At 38.6% G+C, this 18,634-nt stretch overlaps 1 protein-coding gene across 1 annotated transcript in view; it reads left to right on the top strand.

Annotated features, from left to right (window-relative positions):
• Positions 1–18,634, top strand: part of CENPJ (centromere protein J) — a 921,807-nt gene that overhangs the window by 450,660 nt on the left and 452,513 nt on the right. Inside the window, exon 7 of the mRNA XM_044072847.1 lies at positions 5,176–5,284. Within this exon, the coding sequence (XP_043928782.1) occupies positions 5,176–5,284 (109 nt within the window). The remainder of the gene's footprint in view (positions 1–5,175; positions 5,285–18,634) is intronic.

The raw sequence follows: 18,634 nt of genomic DNA, 5'->3' as shown, positions 1-18,634 counted from the left end.
CTCTCAGCAAGAAAGAATCCACTCTAACCTCTTCCCAAACTTTTCATTCAGAGCCTAATCTTGCTTGATAACCTCACCCCAGTATGGATGCAACTAATGAAGAACTTTTAAGTAGTTACTTCAAATTGAAATCTACTCAATTTGCAGTAGACCAGGAAAGAAAGAATTCTGGAAAATTAATATAATTTTTTTTTATTTAACCTTTATTGACTGGGTTAGTCCCACTAGACTAGTCGCCTCTTTTCAGAGGAGATCCATGGTGGTATTTATAGTACTACTAGGGGAAATTTGACCAGGGCATCAAAGAATTTCCCCTTCTCTTTTTAATAGGTGCCATGGGATTTTTTACATCTACTTGAGCTACCACCAACTCATGTAGATAGGACCTCAGTTTTAGCATCATATCTGAAAGGTGGAACTCTCAGGAATGCAGCATTTCCCTTATGCTGCACTACAGTGTCAGCAATTGATCTGCCTGGTGTGGGAATAAACCCCACAGCCTTCTGCACCAAAGGTGAGTGTTACTACCTCTTGCACCACTGACACTGCAAGTTGCTTTAAGGATGATTTGCTTGTGCCATAGCAGAAATTGTATGCTTGATCATGATAGTGTAGCCCTCTTGAGCAAAGTAGAATACCCTGCGCGGAAACACACACAAACACACACACACACACACACACACACACACACACACACACACACACACTAACTAGGTGAAAATCCACATAGCTGTGCCTTAATGCATTGCGATTAGGCACTGGGGCTACAATAAGATGAAGCCACTTAATTTTTAACATCACTGTATGGTTCGTATTCTTGAGTTTTTGTCTGTCTGAAAGCCATCTCTACTGTCCTTTATCAGTGCACAGACAGTGCATATGCATGCCCGTGATCATGGCTGCGCACTTGTAGCACTTTGATTAAAGCCATTTTGTACCTCTTAAAGTGTGGGAAATGGTTGCTGCCAGTTGCATTACTGGGCCTCATTGAAGCATTTTATTACGTCAGTTGGGTCAGTAAATTGGGAAATCGAACAATGGCAGAACAGTATTTTCCATTTGCAGGTGAGTTGACTTGAATTTTATAATGTTGTAACAGCACTGTTTTGCCATTTAGCATAATTTAAAAACAGTACTCATTTACTAAACCTTTTCAATAGATACAGTGATCTGTGTTTCTTTGTGGTCTCCGAGCTAGCTGATATGATGTATTGCATTTAATCTCCCATTTGGAGTGGAACCACTCCAAATGAGAGAGTCTTGCTATTGTAGACTGGTATGCACTTGTCAGAAAATGCTGTGGTGCATAACTTTGGTGAGGCAAAAAAGAGTGGCTAAAACAATTCAGAAACATTTGAGAGTCTATCCATCCATCTTTAACCCCCTTTACTCATTTTTACGCATGGGGTTTAAGTTTCACATCACATGTAACAGTTGCTTGAAACAGCTTAATTTTGGAGGCTGTAAAACAGAATTGAAACATGCATTGGCAGTCATCTAGAGGCAATGCTCTTTTAGTTATTAAACTTAACATTTTAATGCAGTTCATTATGCTGATAAATCATTTCCAACATTTAGGGTTTCATTGCCTTGCAAAATTGAAGGCAGTTTCGTATATGTAAAGATGTTTGCTTAAAATCAAAATAACATTTTTATAAACACATTATATCACTTAAGACTTAGGCAAACATACATTAACAGAAAAGAAAAAAATAATTTAACATGTTTCCATTTCAGTACAATACACATCACATACATTTTCTTTGCTGCTATCATCAGTCCAACATTATAAAAATTGCTGGATTCCTGTCTTCCCTTAAACCTCAGCACCTCCTCCTCTTGAAAATGATTATGCATGTATTGTCCCCACAATTTCCATTTACTACTATGTAATTTGATCCTTCCCTTTTCTAAAGATCCCTCTTCAGTTATTTCATCTCTTTTATAGTATTCAGTACCTCAAATACAGTTGGTGTAGACTTCTATTTTCTCATAATTGCTTTTTGGCAAACAAAAGAATTAAGCATAATAAAGCCTAACTATAGCTAGGCAATTCCGATCCTGTGCTCCAGCTCAAAAGAATAATTTTGTTACTGCCACTTGCTCGCCCACTGTTTCTGACAGAGTACTCTGTAGGGAATTTTTAAAATCTGCCAACTCATTACACACCTAAAACATATGTTCCAAGTTACCTCTTTCTTCTTTATCACACCTCCAACATTTGCTATCTACCTGAGGAAAAATTCATTGAAGTATGGACTTGGTTGCATACTTGGGAGCAGTACATATGTTTTCTATTCTGTTTTCTTGTTAATTGTTTTTCCAATCTCTTTTCCCAATCTTTTCTAACCTCCAGTGCTTGATTCTTATATCTGCCACTCAATATTTTATATGCCCTACTAATTTTCCCTTTTTTAACAGTTGCATCTCCACTAAATTCACTAAAAAACTCTGCCAGAGCAGATTTTTCATTTAGAATTCCCCTATCCCTTTCTCTTTGCTTGTACTGTAAGATCAAGCCCTGGTAGGGAAGGCTGGCTATAGCCTGTAATCCAGATGTCTGCTTAGCCTCATCCCACTGTACTACCTTTCCTGCATGAGTTATTTGCTCCCAATATCTTGGTTCCTTTGTCAGGTTTCTCCAGTAAATTCCAGTGTCCTGTTGCTTATTTTTGGACCTCTACTTGCAGTCATCCCTACTGGCAAAATCTCCTTTCTCCATTCTCATTTTGGGTTAGTTCTTAGAATACTTTCTGCTACTTTATGAATATAATTTTCTGTATGGTTTTTATTATTCACCCAAGGATATGTATCCAGAATCTTACTGTCTCTCTCTTGAAATCCCCCCTTGCTTCATCACCGTTCCTTTCCACTTTGAATTATTAATCTTCTGCTTGCGTTATGTATGAGTCCTAACTGCTTAGCATTAATGCCAGTGCTTGAAATATTTGTATGTATGTATGTATTTATTCGCTTCAAATCAAGTAAACCTTAAACCATCTTGTTCTGTTGGAAGGATCCAAAATCAAAATTAAATTTATTAAATATTGCACTTTGATACCTAATGATTTAAAATTTATAAGTATGCTGGAAGTTTTTTATATGACAGTATTTTTATTTTACATTAAATTAATTGCATTTTAGAATCAATATTTAAAGGGAGATGTTTCTAGATTAATTTATCTCACGGTGACAGCAGAATGCCAAAGTGCTAGTGGTCTTTAGCATAAAGTAAAATGAAATCACTACTTTCTTTTGTGATACCTCATGCGGTTAGATTTTTTTCAAGCTGTGGTAAACTAGTTCTTCATAAATGGATCTCGCCTTCAGATATTTCGGATCCTGGAAGTTGCATCAGAGTCTGGCACTTAGATCAGAACATTAAGGCTATGAACTGCTAATAAGCGGTTTCTTGCAGTCCAGGGTTTAATTCCCTCAGCCTCCATGTCTTTATACTGTGGTACTAAGCAAGTCCGTTATCTATACACGCTATACATGTTCTGAGACAACTGGGAAACTGAGATATTCTCCCCACTGGTCTTGTTAACAACCTAGGAACCTATGGTGCCGCTTGGACATAAGTTCACCCATTTTTAAACTTTAACTATTGGATTTATAGTCTAGAGATATGGCATGATTTGCTTGGTTTTCCTTTCGTGTATGTTGTACACTGTTCACCCATTTGTGGGAAATGAGGGTACACTGATTTGTACTCCGCAAATCTTATAATGAATTGCTGCCACAAAGATCCTTATGGTTATCATACTAATACTATACTTGTACGAGTCGAATCATGATCTTTATGCTAAGCATAGTACAGCTGTGTAAGCCGGATCATTGCTGGAGGGCTGAATTCCTTCCTGTATAACCTAGGTCTTGAATGTTATGGGCCTTCTGATGTTTGTGTATATTTAGCTCCATACCAGATAGCGTTTTGTATTACAAAGTGTACGCCACTGTATAGTAAAGTGCATCTTTACTTACCTCCTAGCCTTGTAGTTGGCACTGTACAGTCACCAGTTACATAGACTAGTTAATCATTTAGCTTTTCACAAAATCATGTTTTTGATGCACTATCTCTGTCTGCCATTTCTTAAACAGTGCAGAAGCAAACAGGCTTCCTTGGACTTCTATTTTATGTCTAGTTTCCATGTAATATATATATATATATATATATATATATATATATATATATATATATATGGATCTCATACTATTGCATTAAATCCTACCTAATCGAAACCAAAACAACCAAACACACTTTAGGAAAAGTACTTTTCACCGAAAAAGCACTTTCGCTAAACTGTGCAAAAAAAAAAATATATATATATATATATATATATATATATATATATATATATATATATATAAAAAACAAAATAAAAAAAATATATAGACCGTTTATACAGGGGGACAAGCCCCCTGCATCCCTCACCCCCCCCCCCCGCTTATTATATTCTCACTCCGAGATTGAACTACAGTGTGGAAAAGGGAATATTCCCTTATCCCCACTGTACTACAATGTCAGCAACGGCCATTCCCCCACGTTTTTCTTTTTCTTTTTTTTTTTTTTTTAGCACACTTTCGGATATTCGGATATATATATATATATATATATCTACACACACACACACACACACACCTCGAGACTGCAGCTATCCGCCTTTAGGAAGATCTGACTGCTAATAGAAATCAAGTTGGAGGACTAATGTCATCCTTCTTCTTGTACGCATTCATGTTATGAATTCTTGTAGCATTTGCTGTGCTATTTGAATATCTGCTGTTATGGTGAGCATGTGTAAGTTTACTTTTTGGGGTTCAGTATCTGATGTAGAGGATGGCAAATGCATATTTTTTTTAGGAATAATGCAGTGAAGCACTTTCATTTACAGAATGTAACAGATGTTTGAAACAGTCTAAAGTTGGAGGTAGTGAAGCAGTTGAAATACATATGGTGCAGGCATTTCAGCATTTTTTTCAGAGAGGATGGAAGAAGGAACCAGTTGTTATTACAAGACTTTAAGATCATGAAAGTCTTGTGTGCTGGCAGCAAATGTGTAAAATCTGAATAATAGTATGCAAATTAATTATGCTTTCAAACTGTTAAAATGAGAGTAAATATTCCATGTTATTTGCTGCTGTCATGATGATGCATATTTACATACAATGTTACAGAGCTCTCCTGAAAATGCAAAAGAAAATCAAAATGGGACATTACCAGTTCTGCCTTCATTTTGGAAAAATCAAGTCAATCCCAAAAATGTTTCACCATTTAATGGTAAGAGTACAACTTGCCAAATTGCTTTTTGTATTTTTATGGCTTACCTGCCTTGTCAGTACTCAGATTAAGATTGTCTGTGTTATCCTTCATTTCCACTGTCATCAGTTTCTGACTTGCATGCTGGTGCATTCTTCTTATTTTAATGCAGATTCGCCATCAGTTTAACTCTTCACTAATAAGACTACTTGAATGCAATTAACTTTGCTCAACTTCTAAATTCAAAACCTGGAATCATGTAATAGTAATAAAGACAATGAACTGAGATTAAGTTATATTTTTTGATTTTCTGAGCATGCCTTCCCAGCCGACCACCAGTTGCGTCTTGGACCCAATACTATATCCCCCAGGTGGGACAGTTTGAGACAAGGGCAGTGGGTTGCAGTTTCATGCTGGTATAACAGCCTCATCTGAGGCTGGATAGTAAAGAGAAGTGTATTGCTGAGTGGATTTGGAAGTTGGTATCTTCACATACTCTGTCTAGTATGTCAAGAGATTTTGTAGACCATACCCCTCAATCTGCTATTATTGCATTTGCAGGATAGATGGGCTATGTGGTGTGGCTTTTGAGGATATGCCCAGCCTGGAACCTGGAATAACCACTTCTCCATGACCAGATGGAGCAGCCCAGACTCTTCCTTCCAAGATTATTAAGCATTCCCACCCTCCCTGCCTACTCAGTTAGATGCATGAGTCACTTGGGCCACCTGTATTATAGTCATTGCTTTGTCTTTCAATACCACAAGGTTGGCTACAACTGTGAATAAGCTACAGCTGAGGAGCTCTTGTCATATTTTTGGCTCCTCCACAGCTAACTGTTAGCTACTTTCTCTACCTCTCCTCATATAATGGGACTACTGCACCCACCAGCTCTCCCCTGGGCTACATCTGGCCATATTTGGGGTTGGAGAAGAGACTGAAGCAAACTAGAGCAGTGCCATACTACTTTTGAGGTCAGAACAGTTGCCAACTATCCATGGTCATTGTACACTTGCACTTGAAAGTTTGGGAGAGATACAAAAAACGTTACTTGCCTGATGGTCTAATTCATGGACTCCCACCCACAGTTATACTATGTCTTAATAGGATAATAAATAACTAGCAGGAAAGGAGTGGTCATCTTATGTGATCAGAAGGGTGAAGAGGACTGTGAATCAGTCTTTTAACCACATCAGAAGTTCCCGCTTACTCTTGAAGAAAAAGCAGCTGTTCCCAGTGAAGCCTCAGTAATGTAAGCAGGCATACCACTGAGAAGCTGTTGCTTTGTTTTGACAGTATTGCATTTGATTCGATTACAAAATGAGAAATCACTTTAACCATGCTTTGAATGCACATCATGTTCCTTTCTTTGAGGAAGTCTTTTATCGACAGGCTGTCTTTATTTAACTCTTTTTGCCATAAGGTGGTTCGTAGAGGCAAGAGTTTTCACAGTTGGTCATCAATGTGATGGTCTCCCTTTCTTTGGAGTACTCATTTTGTTATTTGTTGGGGGCAGTAGCATCCAGAAATGAAAGGACAGATGTTTCCTTTTCTCAGTTTTATATTTCCTCTGTTGAGTATATATTCAGATTAAGGCTTAGTATGAGAAATTAATTTTCTTCACTTTCTAAGATATTTGCCAGCTGTTGCTTTAATATTTTCTATGCAGAGGGTCATTGTAACTGTGTATCTTTACCCACCTTATGAGCTCCTTTCTCTCGCAGTCCCAAAATTTCATAAGCTGTGCCTCTATCCCTGTGAAGGTTTAGGCTGGGTTCATTCCAGCTTACTGTGGAATATTGTTTGGTGCAAGATGTAATAGGATTGCTAACAACCCTCAGTTCTTCTCAATATTTCCAGAGCTTTGCTTCCTGCTCAAGTGATGAGGACAGTAGAGGCAACGTCCCTATAGTTGACGCTTAGTAGGATAGGATCCATTGGAGAAGCAAGCATATAAGGGGATTTTGCTTGGGGGAACATTGGTTAAGATTCAAAATTTTGTAGGTGAGGTTGGCCAAGGTGCAGGTGCTACTTTTATTTTATTTATTTTACATTTGTTGACCGGGAAAGTCCGACTGGATATATGTCCATTTTCAGCGGGGTCCCGGGGAGAAAAGCTCCAACAATACAGACAATAAAATTACAATTAAAACGTAACACTTGGCTTACGAGCTATAATAGATAATACTATACAGTCAACACCCAGTGTATTAATAAGGTGCAATTGCAGAGTAAGGCTTGGTTTTACAGTCTCTGGTAGACAATAACATATACAGACTAGGGAGTCAAAAAATGCTACAGTCTATCGTCGATAATGTGACATATAGGGTAATTCAGTATTGTATACAGTACTGCTAAGTGTATCATTGAAAAGAAGAAGTGAGTTGTACTAAAGAGTGGTAGGTAAAAAGAGGCAATGCAAGTAGTAGAGGGTGGATTAAGTAGAGGGGTAAGTAAGGGTAGGGTCAAGGGTGAAAGAATAGAGGATAGAGAGTCTTGAGGGCATATAGAGAAATAATGGGTAATGTCAGGTTGTAAAAATGGGTAGCAGAGGGGTCAGTCTGTGTTGGAGCAAGGACATAGCCAGTGGGTGGTAAGATACCCTTTGAGGCTTTTTTGAATTTGGTTAATGAGGGTTCTAAGGTTAGGCCGACAGGAAGTGAGTTCCAGATTCTGCCAATATAGTTAGAAAAGAGTGATTCTCCAGCTGAGTTATTCGATTTGAGTTTTTGAACAAGGAGTTTGTTTGGATGATCATAGTTTGCTGGGATTACTGTAAGAATTAATACGGATTTTAGACCAGGAGTTTTGTCAGGTTGATTGAGGACTTTGTAGGTGACTGTGAGCTGATTGTAATGAAGTAAATTGGGGAATTCTAGCCACCCTAGTTGAATAAGGTTTAGGCAGTGATGAGCGTGATATGCAGAACCAGTAGCAAATCTAACAATGTAGTTATTATAACAGCTTCAAAGTTTGATCAGATTTATTCAAGTGGGTTAGAATAGGAGAGGCATATAGAAGGGTTGCGAGCAGGTGATTACGGGCAATGGCAGTCCTTGCTAATGGGGTTAGGAAATGTTTACTTCTGCATAGAGAGCCTAATTTTTTATTAATGATTTTGATCTTTTGGTTGACCTGCATATCAAATTTGAGATGGTTATCTACAACTACCCGTAGGAGTTTGGTATGAGCATCGGGGGAAATAATGGTGCCATTATTGGATTTTATTGTAAAGGAGAGTTGGGTGGATCTGTAAGTGGGGGAGAAGAGTAGTAGCTTAGTTTTGTTAGGGTTCAGAATCAAGTGATGGTTAGAGAGCCAATTTTCTACTGAATTGAATGTTTTCTGGGTTAAGGTCACCCAGTCTGATGGGGAGGAGGCTGAGCAGATCAGAGTAGAGTCATCACCGTATTGGATACATCATGTCTGGGGTGATGGTACAGAGGTCGTTAATAAAGATAGAGAATAGGAGGGGACCTAAAATAGAGCCCTGGGGAACTCCTAGGGTGACAGGTAGTTGAGTGGATAGTTTCTTCTGCCACAGGATAGCTAGATGTCTACCACGGAGATAGAAACTGAACCATTGAATAGCTTGGTTATCCAGTGATATGGTTTTCTGAGTATGAATAAGTAGTTGGTGGTTAACCGTATCAAATGCCTTGAACAGGTTTAGAAAGAGGGCTGAGGATAATTTATTGTTATTTCTGTAGAGGTTTATGGTGTTAGAGAAAGAAAGCAGAGCATAGGTGGTACTGTGAAATAGCCTGAAGCCATGTTGAGAGTTCACCAGTATATTGCTCTGGATGAGATAGTGCAAAAGTTGTTTATGGATGCACTTCTCCATTATTTTGGCCAGAGGGGAGAGAATGGCAATTGGGCTGTAATTAGATAGTTCAGTGGAGCTGCCCACTTTATGGACTGGTATAACATGAGATGTTTTCCAAATGGAGGGGGGAAGGAGTTTTCTGTAAGGGTTCTATTGATAAATATGGAGACTAAGTATGCTATGGTGTCTGCGGCATTTTGTATATTCTGCAGGGAGGTGGTCTGTGGCTAGGGTGGTGGGTTTTAATTTGTTAATAAGGGATCTGACAAGTGAGATGGGTACTGGTTGGAAGCTAAAGGAGAGGTGAGTAGAAGGTAAAGCTGTAAGGGAGTTAGAGTAAATGGGAATTAATTGACTGGCAAGAGTCTGTATGGTCTTGGTGAAGAAATTATTAAAGTGTTAGCGATGTCTTTTGGGTTTTTTTGAGTAGTATTAGATGGAGCTGGGGTAGTGGTTTGACCTGGATGATGAAGTCCATTGAGACCCACCCAGAAATTTTGAGGTTTGTTTTGATGTTTTTGTTGAAGATTGTGGTAGTTTTTTTGTTTGTCTAGTAGAATGGATTTTTTTGAGTCATTCCGAAGCTGACAGTATTTCTTCCGGTCTAGAGGAGATTTAGTTTGTTTGTTTATTTATTTTGCATTTGTTGACCGGGATAGTCCGACTGGATAGATGTCCATTTTCAGCAGAGGCCTGGGGAGAAAAGCTCCAAGATAATAATACACATTGAACATTTAATAAATGCTAGTTTTGAGCAATACCAGCATTTAGCACATATAGTACTAACTTATTATAAAACACTTTACAAAACTAACATTATTTTCAAAGTTATATATGCATAACATTACATTCAGGTTTAAGACACATTGAGCCGCAGTTATACAATTGACTTTTCCTGAAAGTAGGTGAAGGTAAGGCATCTAAGTAATAGAGAGGTCACTAGTCTGGGTTAGTGCAAGGTCATAACCAATGAGTTTTGAAATATTTCTTGAGCTTATTTTTGAATCGAGTTAGTGGGGGTTCTAGGGTCAAGTCAGCTGGGAATCTGTTCCATGTTTTTCCAACAGAGTTGGCAAACAGAGAGTCCTCAGCTAAGTAGTTGGATTTGTATGTTTGAACTAGGAGTCTAGTGGATGATAATAGTGGCCGGGTGCTGGTGTAAGGGTTGATATTTTTTAGTGCAGGTGTACGCCAGGTGGTCCAGGCTATATTTCTAAGTTTGATTTTTGTTCTGGTATCTTTTGTAAGCCATGGTGCAATTTTTGTTTTAGTTCTAATAGTATAAGCAGGGGCATGATAGTCAAGGATGGTGAGGAAGTTAGTGTTAAAGTATACAAAAGCATCCTCAAGTGGCAGTTGTAGGATTGCCCAGTTGCATAATTTAAGTTCATTTTGGAAGTTGATAAGGTTGAAGTTCTTTTTGTTTCTAGTTGTTTTGTAAGCGGGCTGTGAGGGTTTTCAACTTTGTGCTTAACAATGAAGGTTGGAGAGTGATCACTTATGTCATCAGGGAGTGTCCCAGATTTGTACATATGGGGATGACTTTTGAAAAGTATCCAGTCAAGGATACTTTCTTTGTTGGAGGGTTTACTAATTCTAGTGATAGAGGTTATTATTTGTGTGAACCTGTATAGATTTATGTGGGTAGTTGGGGTTACTGCAGAGCAGGTTGTCCAATCTATATTTAAGTCCCCAAGAATGATAGATTCTTGAGGATAGGTATTGGATAACCAGTGGAGTATATCTTCTAGGGTGTTTGTATTATTTCTTGGGGGAATGTAGATACAAACTATGTTTATGCTTTTGTTGTTATTAATTTGTAATTTGGTAATAAGAACTTCTGCACTATTAAATAGGGGTGGTTGTACAGAGTCTTTGGTGACATATAATGTATATCTACCCCTCCTCCCTTCCTACTAGTAAGGTCTATTCTAAGCATATTGTACCCAGGTGGAAGTTTCTCGTTATCCGCGGTTGTTGGTTTTAGCCAAGTTTCTGTGAGACCTATTATGTCAGGTGTATGTAATACTATGAGGGCATGCAGGTTGTGGACTTTATTTATGCTTCTAATATTTAAGTGAAGAGCCAGAAGTGAACCAGGGGGCCTATTAAGAGGTTGTTTGGCAGTGGGATAGTTACTGTAGTTGGAGTCACTGGATGAAGATGGACCTGGGTTTGGGTGGATGTCACCATCCATTGTAAGTGCATTGTATAGACTGAGGATGAGCTTTGAGAGTTTATTTATTAGTTTTAGATAGTGTTTAGTTCTGGAGTTGTTATTTTTGAATTTAATGGGATGATAGGTTATAGGGTGTAGGGGACTGGATGTAGGGGAAATGAATTAATGGTTTGTAGTATTAGAAGTTTCAGCTGAAGTGGTTTGACTTTTAGGGTAATAGAATCCATACTTCCACAAGTAATTTATATTTTATAGGTGAGGGTTATGGTAAAAGCAAATCATAGCATTTATGTTTTACCCACCATATCTGTATGTCAGTTCAGGGCAGAGGTTTCATCAGCTGTGCCTTAGTCCCCATGAAGACCAATGCTAGTCTCACACCAATATTCTTTCGCTTATTGGTTGGTGCACAAGGCAGATTCATATCTGTTGAATGAATTCACTAATATGGAATCAATAGAATAGAAGGTCACAAATCAAGAAAATAATTATGAAAGAAAAACAGTATTTTTCCAGGGGTGAATTCCCTATGACCCTAGCAGAACTACCTGTGAAATTCTTGCCATTAAGCACCTCTGATATTTAATCAGTAATGTAAAAAGCCGCACAGAAGGTTAACTAATTGTTTACTAAGAAGTATTTCATTGTGGCACAGAAAGGTGCACTGAAGCAACAGGGGCTACTGTCAGTATTTCTGTTGATCCAAGTATAGCTTTCAACCAATCAGGGACAAATTTCAACAGAACCAAGGACAAATCCAGAAATAATCCTTTTGCATTAGATAAAGATTCACTGTTACTAAATACATATGAAACAGATTTATACATCTAGTTTCGTAGAGGTTAAGGCATTACATCACTTTGAACACCTTTTAGCTCCTGTGGTTTCTTATCAGAGCTCCATGTCAGAGCAAATTCAGAATTTATTTATTTGATGTATGTTTACCAAGAAAGTCCAACTGGGTCATACAGTACCCATTTTCAGAGGAGGCACATACATGGAGAAAGTCTCCTCAAAAGTAACTTACAATTTAAATGACATATAAGGTGATGTATTGTGTTAATAGGTATTAACTTGTCTTTCACAAACAGCAAAACTTCGTAATAATTTATGTAGATATTAAGTTACCTTCTAAACAAACAGTAAAGCCTAGTGAAAACAGTATACTCTTTCAATAAAAATAATAAGAGCAAAATGTCAGAAAGAAAAAAAGAGGAGATAGACCAAAGTTAATGTAGGGAGAAAAAATGAGAAGCAGAAAGGGACATATCTAAGATTTAGCCTAATTAGGAAGAAACAGGTATGTAGTAATGGGTATGCCTGAGGTACGGTTGGAAAGAACATTAAAATAAAGGGGTTAGGGAGTTGCTGAGTAAAAGAAGTGAAATGGGTCTTTCCGCCAGGAGAGGAGTTGGAGCATAGCCACAACTTAGATTGGTGTTGTCTAAGAAGGTGCATGAAGGCAAGGAGATTGGAATGGATTTGATGAATAGAGGAATGAAGTCCTAGTTTTTTGGCAGCTGAACAAGAGTAGAGGCTATTGCCATCAGATTTCTGGAGTTTATAAAATTGTTCAGGAGCTGTTTATTGCTAGAGCTAAGTGATATAGTAGGGCAAATGGTGTGTAGTGTTGAGTTTAAGGCAGGGCAGGCACCAGGTTTATACAGTATGAACTGGGGTGTGGAGTAGTTTGATCCACTTCAGCGGTTTAAGGACAGAACAGTGGTGAGTATGACAAATGTTATTTAGGAGCAAATTTAGCAATTTTGTTGTAGCATGCTTTTAGCTTCGTTATAACCAAATCTAGTTTTGTTCTTAACTGTATTGTTTCACTTAGAATAGAGAAACTAATTAGTTAAAATGGTAGAAAGGACATGAGTCCTGTACTGTAGTTAAATATGCTTATGATACTCTAGATACTGCTTCAGGAACTGCTATGTCAATTGTAGTTTTAAGAAGGCTACTGTGATTTACAAAATAATCTTATAATCTGGACATATGGCCAAGATGTTTGATGCTGTAATTCTAAAAATTCTGCGTGGTCAACTAGTTGATTACCTTTTGTTGTCTTGGAAAAGCAAATCAAAACAATAGGGTGAGAAGTTGGCATAATGGTTAAGGTTTTTACCTTAAAGACACAAGGTGCAGGGTTTGATTCTTTCATGGGGTAATTGGCTAGGCTTAAAACAGCCCATAAATGCAGTTAATCTAGTATTAACCTTTGAACCTAAGTGTATATTTGCACTGTCAGAATTATTTATATGCTAATACGAAAACATTTACTGTTCGAAAGAACAGTGTCTTCTATAACCTTTGAAAAAATATTCTACTTTCAAAACTGTAATAATGTATCTGAATAATGTGCAACAGCCATTGATTCAAAAGGATTTCTCTTTGTATACAGTTTTATAAACTTACTATAACTATGTAAAAGGAATTTGAATGTAACTGTTTATGCTACTGATTTGTAATTTAGAAGCTTTTTTTTTTTTTTTTTTTTTTTTTTTTTTTTTACACAGGCCACCACTGAAAAGAGCCTTCAGATAGGCTCAGTTGGCCTGTCATGGTTAACAAAGTAAGTAAATAAATAATTCAACTGCAGCAGGAAAGGGAAACTGCAGCTAGAGATATTCAGAATGGCTCCTTCTTTCCCATAATTCCTTCCAACCCCAAGTACACCTGAGAAGCAAGTTTGAGTCATCTTTCTACCTGGTAGTAGATTGTCACAGACATTTATGGTATTTGCCAACCCTTCAGCAAGCTTACGCGAGTAAATTTTTGTAGACTCCGCAAAAGAAATGAACTCCCTATACTCAATCTCATCATGCCCATTTGACCTCTCAATTAATGGATCAGTTGTTAGCAAAGAATGTTATTCAGGGGGTTCCTGCCATTCAAAGAGGGAAGGGTTTTTATTCCAGATAAACCAGTTCTAGAGTTATCAGATCTGAACAGTTTCATGAAAGTAAAGACCTTCCAGTGATAACGCTGAGCTGTTTTTGGAAAATCAGTATAAAAATGAGTCAGAAAGCAGTAACCTGAACTGTGAAAATTTCTGCTTTCAATACTTCGACTGTTTACGTCCTGGAAGAACTGTCCAGGGCATGTATCCTGATTTATGTTGTTCCACAAGCTAGAGCGAAACATGTTTTATTTTGTCCCTGTAAATAAACGTGGGTTTTGAAATTTACAGAACTGATCTTTGGACTGTTTTTCCACCATATGCTGAATAAAATATGCTAAACAAACTTACTACAGTATGAAAATTCTCCTCACTAGCATCCATGCTGCTAAAAGATAAGACCTTAACCAAAGTTTCCATGGAAAATTTTTGATATATGAAGGATAAGTTAAACGTCAGTTTCCTGAATAATGTTACATTTGTGAACATTTCAAAATTGTGTAGAAGTGGTCTTGGAGTTTTCCTTCTGGAACAAGAAATAGTCTGAAAAAAAATCCTGATCCCTTTGATCTGAGGTATATTCTGTTTTGCTTTTCCCATTGATCTGTCAGCTATAAGGATTGAACTTGATGTGGGATATTTATAGAACAATTTACATTCAAACATTTTGAAGAAATTATTTTGTACAGACTTGTTGGACTTTTGGTAAAATTGTTTGTCTGCAATTTTCTGTTACTTTGTCAAGTAGAACGAGAACTGTGAAACTTCCTTACTAGAAGTACTGGAGAAGGAGGAGTGGTAAAAGAAATGTATTGGTCATTTTGAAGATGTTCTTCGTGTTTCACTGATACAGTCATTACATTTGGGTAATCTGCTGGCAGGTTGTCCTCAGTCGGCCTGATTAACAAAGTCTTGGGTCCTGCGTCGGTTGCTGTCCCTTCTTCCATGACGTCAGGGGGTATAAAACATGCAGCCGACACCATTACATCAGTCTTTCTTGCCTCGTGGTGCCCGAAGCAGAAGCAGTTAGCAAGTGCTGATGGTCCGAATCCTGAAATTTTCATTTTCGAGTTTCAGAACCAAAGTCTTCAACTAAGTACCCAGTTGAGGAAACTTTTTCTTGCTCCTTAACGATGTCAATAAAAGTTAATAATTGCATTACTTATCGGAAACAAATACCTCATAAGGATTTTCACTTGTACTGTATTCCTTGGCTAGGCCCTGACCACAATGTACCTTGCTGTCGGTTTTGTGCTAAATTTAATCAACTTGCTATTAAACGTCTGTATAGTTTTGCTTCTAAATATTTTGGCTCACGCTTTAATTATCCAGAAATGTCGTCGGTTAGCAATCCAACTACCGGAATACCTAAAAACCGCAAAGAACAAGACAGAGACAGGCCATCGAGGTCCAAAACTGACGACGACGCTTCTCCTAAGCCAGTTGCCAGTTCGCCGGTACTCAGTGAGGCGCTTTCGCAGCCCCTGATACCCACTACTTCTGATTTGCAGGCCTCTACTGAGACCCATTCGGAGTCTGGTATGTCGCGAGATGCTTCAATTATGAAACCCGCGGATGTCTCTACCTTAGATGGGTCTGGAGCCGCTGTGCAGGCACCAGCTTCTGAGGGTGTTTTCAGGGCTACAGATTTGTATATTAGAACGACACCATCTTCAAAACTAAGGCCAAAATCTATGTCTAAAAAATGGAAGCCTGGGCCGTATGTGCAGGCCTCTATGCCTAAAAAACAAATGATCAAAATGGCTGACTATTTCATTACTCTGATCAGGGGTAGCCAACCCCCCCCCCTTCTAAGAGGCCTAGGCAAGACATTGATTTATTAATCTTCTGAACGGATTCTATTTCTTTTGACTCTTCTAATGAACAGGATTTGTCTATACCTACTTATGAGGACTCTGATGCAGAAGATTCCATTCCTTCTGCTTCTTCCCCTGAGGATTTTTCTTTTGGGAAACTTTACATACCTTAAGGGAACATTTCCACTGGGAAAGTCAGGATTTCTCTGAATCTAAAAAGAGACTTGGGGATTTTCTGCTTCCTTGGCATAGGCCTTTGGCTATACCTCCTGTTCTAGACATTGTTGCTGATGTTTTTTCAGGATCTAGTATGGCTCCTGATTCTCTGCCTCCAGCTCCTTGTTAGCCAGACAGGTACTACAGGGTTCCTGACTCTCACAAATTCCTTTTCAAAAATCCTATTGCAGATCCTGAAACCATTTCTCAGGGTCCCAAGGACATTAAGGCCTCTACTGTTAAAAATCCTGCCCCTTCTGATAGAGATTCCAGGGCACTGGATAGATGGGGTAAGTAGGTTTACACTTCTGCAACCTTGGCAATCAGGGGCTTTAAACTGTCAATTTCTTATGCTTAAATATCAACAGAATATCATGGTACTGCTTAAACAGAAAATGATGTTAATTTCTGACTGTGTGGAAAATAAAGACTTACAGGATTTATTGCATTCAGCTGAACAAGTTGGAAAACAAACTTTGCAATGTGGTTTTGATTCTTTGGAGGCCTCTTGCAGGGCTGCTGTAACAGGGTCTGTGCTAAGAAGGAATGTTTTGCTCAAAGAGCAAACGCTGCCTGATTATGTTAAAGCAAAATTGTTGGATGCTCCTTTACAACAGGACCGTCTCTTTGGTAATAAGGCTGAAGAAGTTTTAAAAAAGATGGAAGATAAAGCTAAATCTATGCAAACTGTGAAAGATTTATTACAAGTACAACCTCCAATATTTAGTAGGCACTGGCCTACTAAGAACTGGTCCTTTCCAGTTCCTTTGAGAGTGACTCAAGTCAAACCCAGACATTCCAAAGGCTCCAGGTTTCAGTGACAAGGGACTTTTAGAATAAAACAATGGGGGTACCTCCTCCTCCAAATCTGGAAACAACAAGGCACCTCCCTATGGTAAACAGTCTCAATGACTTCCCTTTACACTTACCAAGCACTTAGCTTTTAGCCACCCCTTTGGGGGGAAAACTGGCACTTCATGCAAGAAACTGGAAACTTATAACCTAGGATAAATGGGTTTTAAATATAGTATCCCAGGGATACAGATTTCATTTCCACACGTTGTCAATCCCAAACTGATGGCCAGACCTGCCTCCAAATCATTGGACAGAGGCACAGAAACAAGTACTATCCCTCATGAACATGGGGGCTATTCAACCATTACCAGAAGAGGAAAAGGGACAAAGTTTCTATTCAAGACTTTCCCTGGTACCCAGAAAAGACAAATCATGGCGTCCAATTCTGGACTTATCTACTCTAAACACATTTCTGGACATTCCAAAATTCAAGATGCTGACTCTTCAACAGTTACTTCCTATGCTACGCAAAGATGCCTGGTTGGTAACTGTAGACTTAAAAGAGGCTTACTTGCATATCCCAATCAGAGAATCTTGCAGAAGATACCTCCGCTTCAAAGTAGGCTACTTGCATTACCAGTTCTCTGCACTGCCCCTTGGCTTATATACTGTGCCCAGGGTCTTCACAAAGTGCCTGGCTCCAGTAATTGCATTTTACAAGCAAAGAAATATTCAAATATATCCATACCTGGACGATTGTCTAATTCAGGCAGAAAACAAGGACATTCTTCTAAAATATCTGGCGTTTGTAAAAAGGGTTCTAACATGTCTAGGGTACACCATAAACAAAAAGAAATCACAATTGGTACCCTCTCAAAAAAAAATACATTCCTGGGTGCAAGCTTGAATACAACTTCCCAGATGGCTTACCTTACGCCAGAAAAGCAAATTCATTTGGTAACTTACTTCAAACAGGTGGCCACAAAAACCCTGCTATCTGCAAGACAAATTCTGCAAGCTTTGGGGTTCATGGCATCCTGCATTCTTCTAATTCCATATGCAAGACTGCATATGAGGAAACTTCAGTGGTACTTGAAAAGTTTATGGAGTCAACATTGTCACAGCCTGGAAACAATGATTCCTATCATACCTTGCCTGCAACTAGACTTCCTATGGTGGGCAGAGGCCTGCCACCAAAACAAGGGACTGCCATTCACTCCACCCCCTGCCACCCAAACCCTAACTGCAGACGCATCAGACTGTGCTTGGGGGGCTCATCTGTCAGGGAACTGCATTCAGGGCAAATGGAGCCCAAATCAAATGCACCTTCATATCAATCAGAAAGAGATGCTAGCTGTACAGAATGCACTGACAGCCTTCAAGGACTACCTTCATCCAGGACAATTAATGATAAAGACAGACAACACCAGAGTTATGTGGTACATAAACAAGCAGGGGGATACACACTCCTACATCTTTTGCAGACTAGCCATGGCATTGTGGAACACGACCTTGACCTACCAAATACAACTACAAGCTCATTTCCTGCCAGGAATGCTGAATACTCTGGCAGACGAACTAAGCAGAAACCTCATGGACCCACATGAATGGAAACGAACCACGGATTTTCAACATGTTGACA

The sequence above is a fragment of the Protopterus annectens genome, chromosome 5.part1 (genome assembly GCF_019279795.1).
Source record: "Protopterus annectens isolate FY-2018-M chromosome 5.part1, PAN1.0, whole genome shotgun sequence".
Lineage (NCBI taxonomy): Eukaryota > Metazoa > Chordata > Ceratodontiformes > Protopteridae > Protopterus > Protopterus annectens.
The sequence above is the reverse complement of the archived record's forward strand: the minus strand, read 5'-3'. Positions and strand labels throughout refer to the sequence as shown.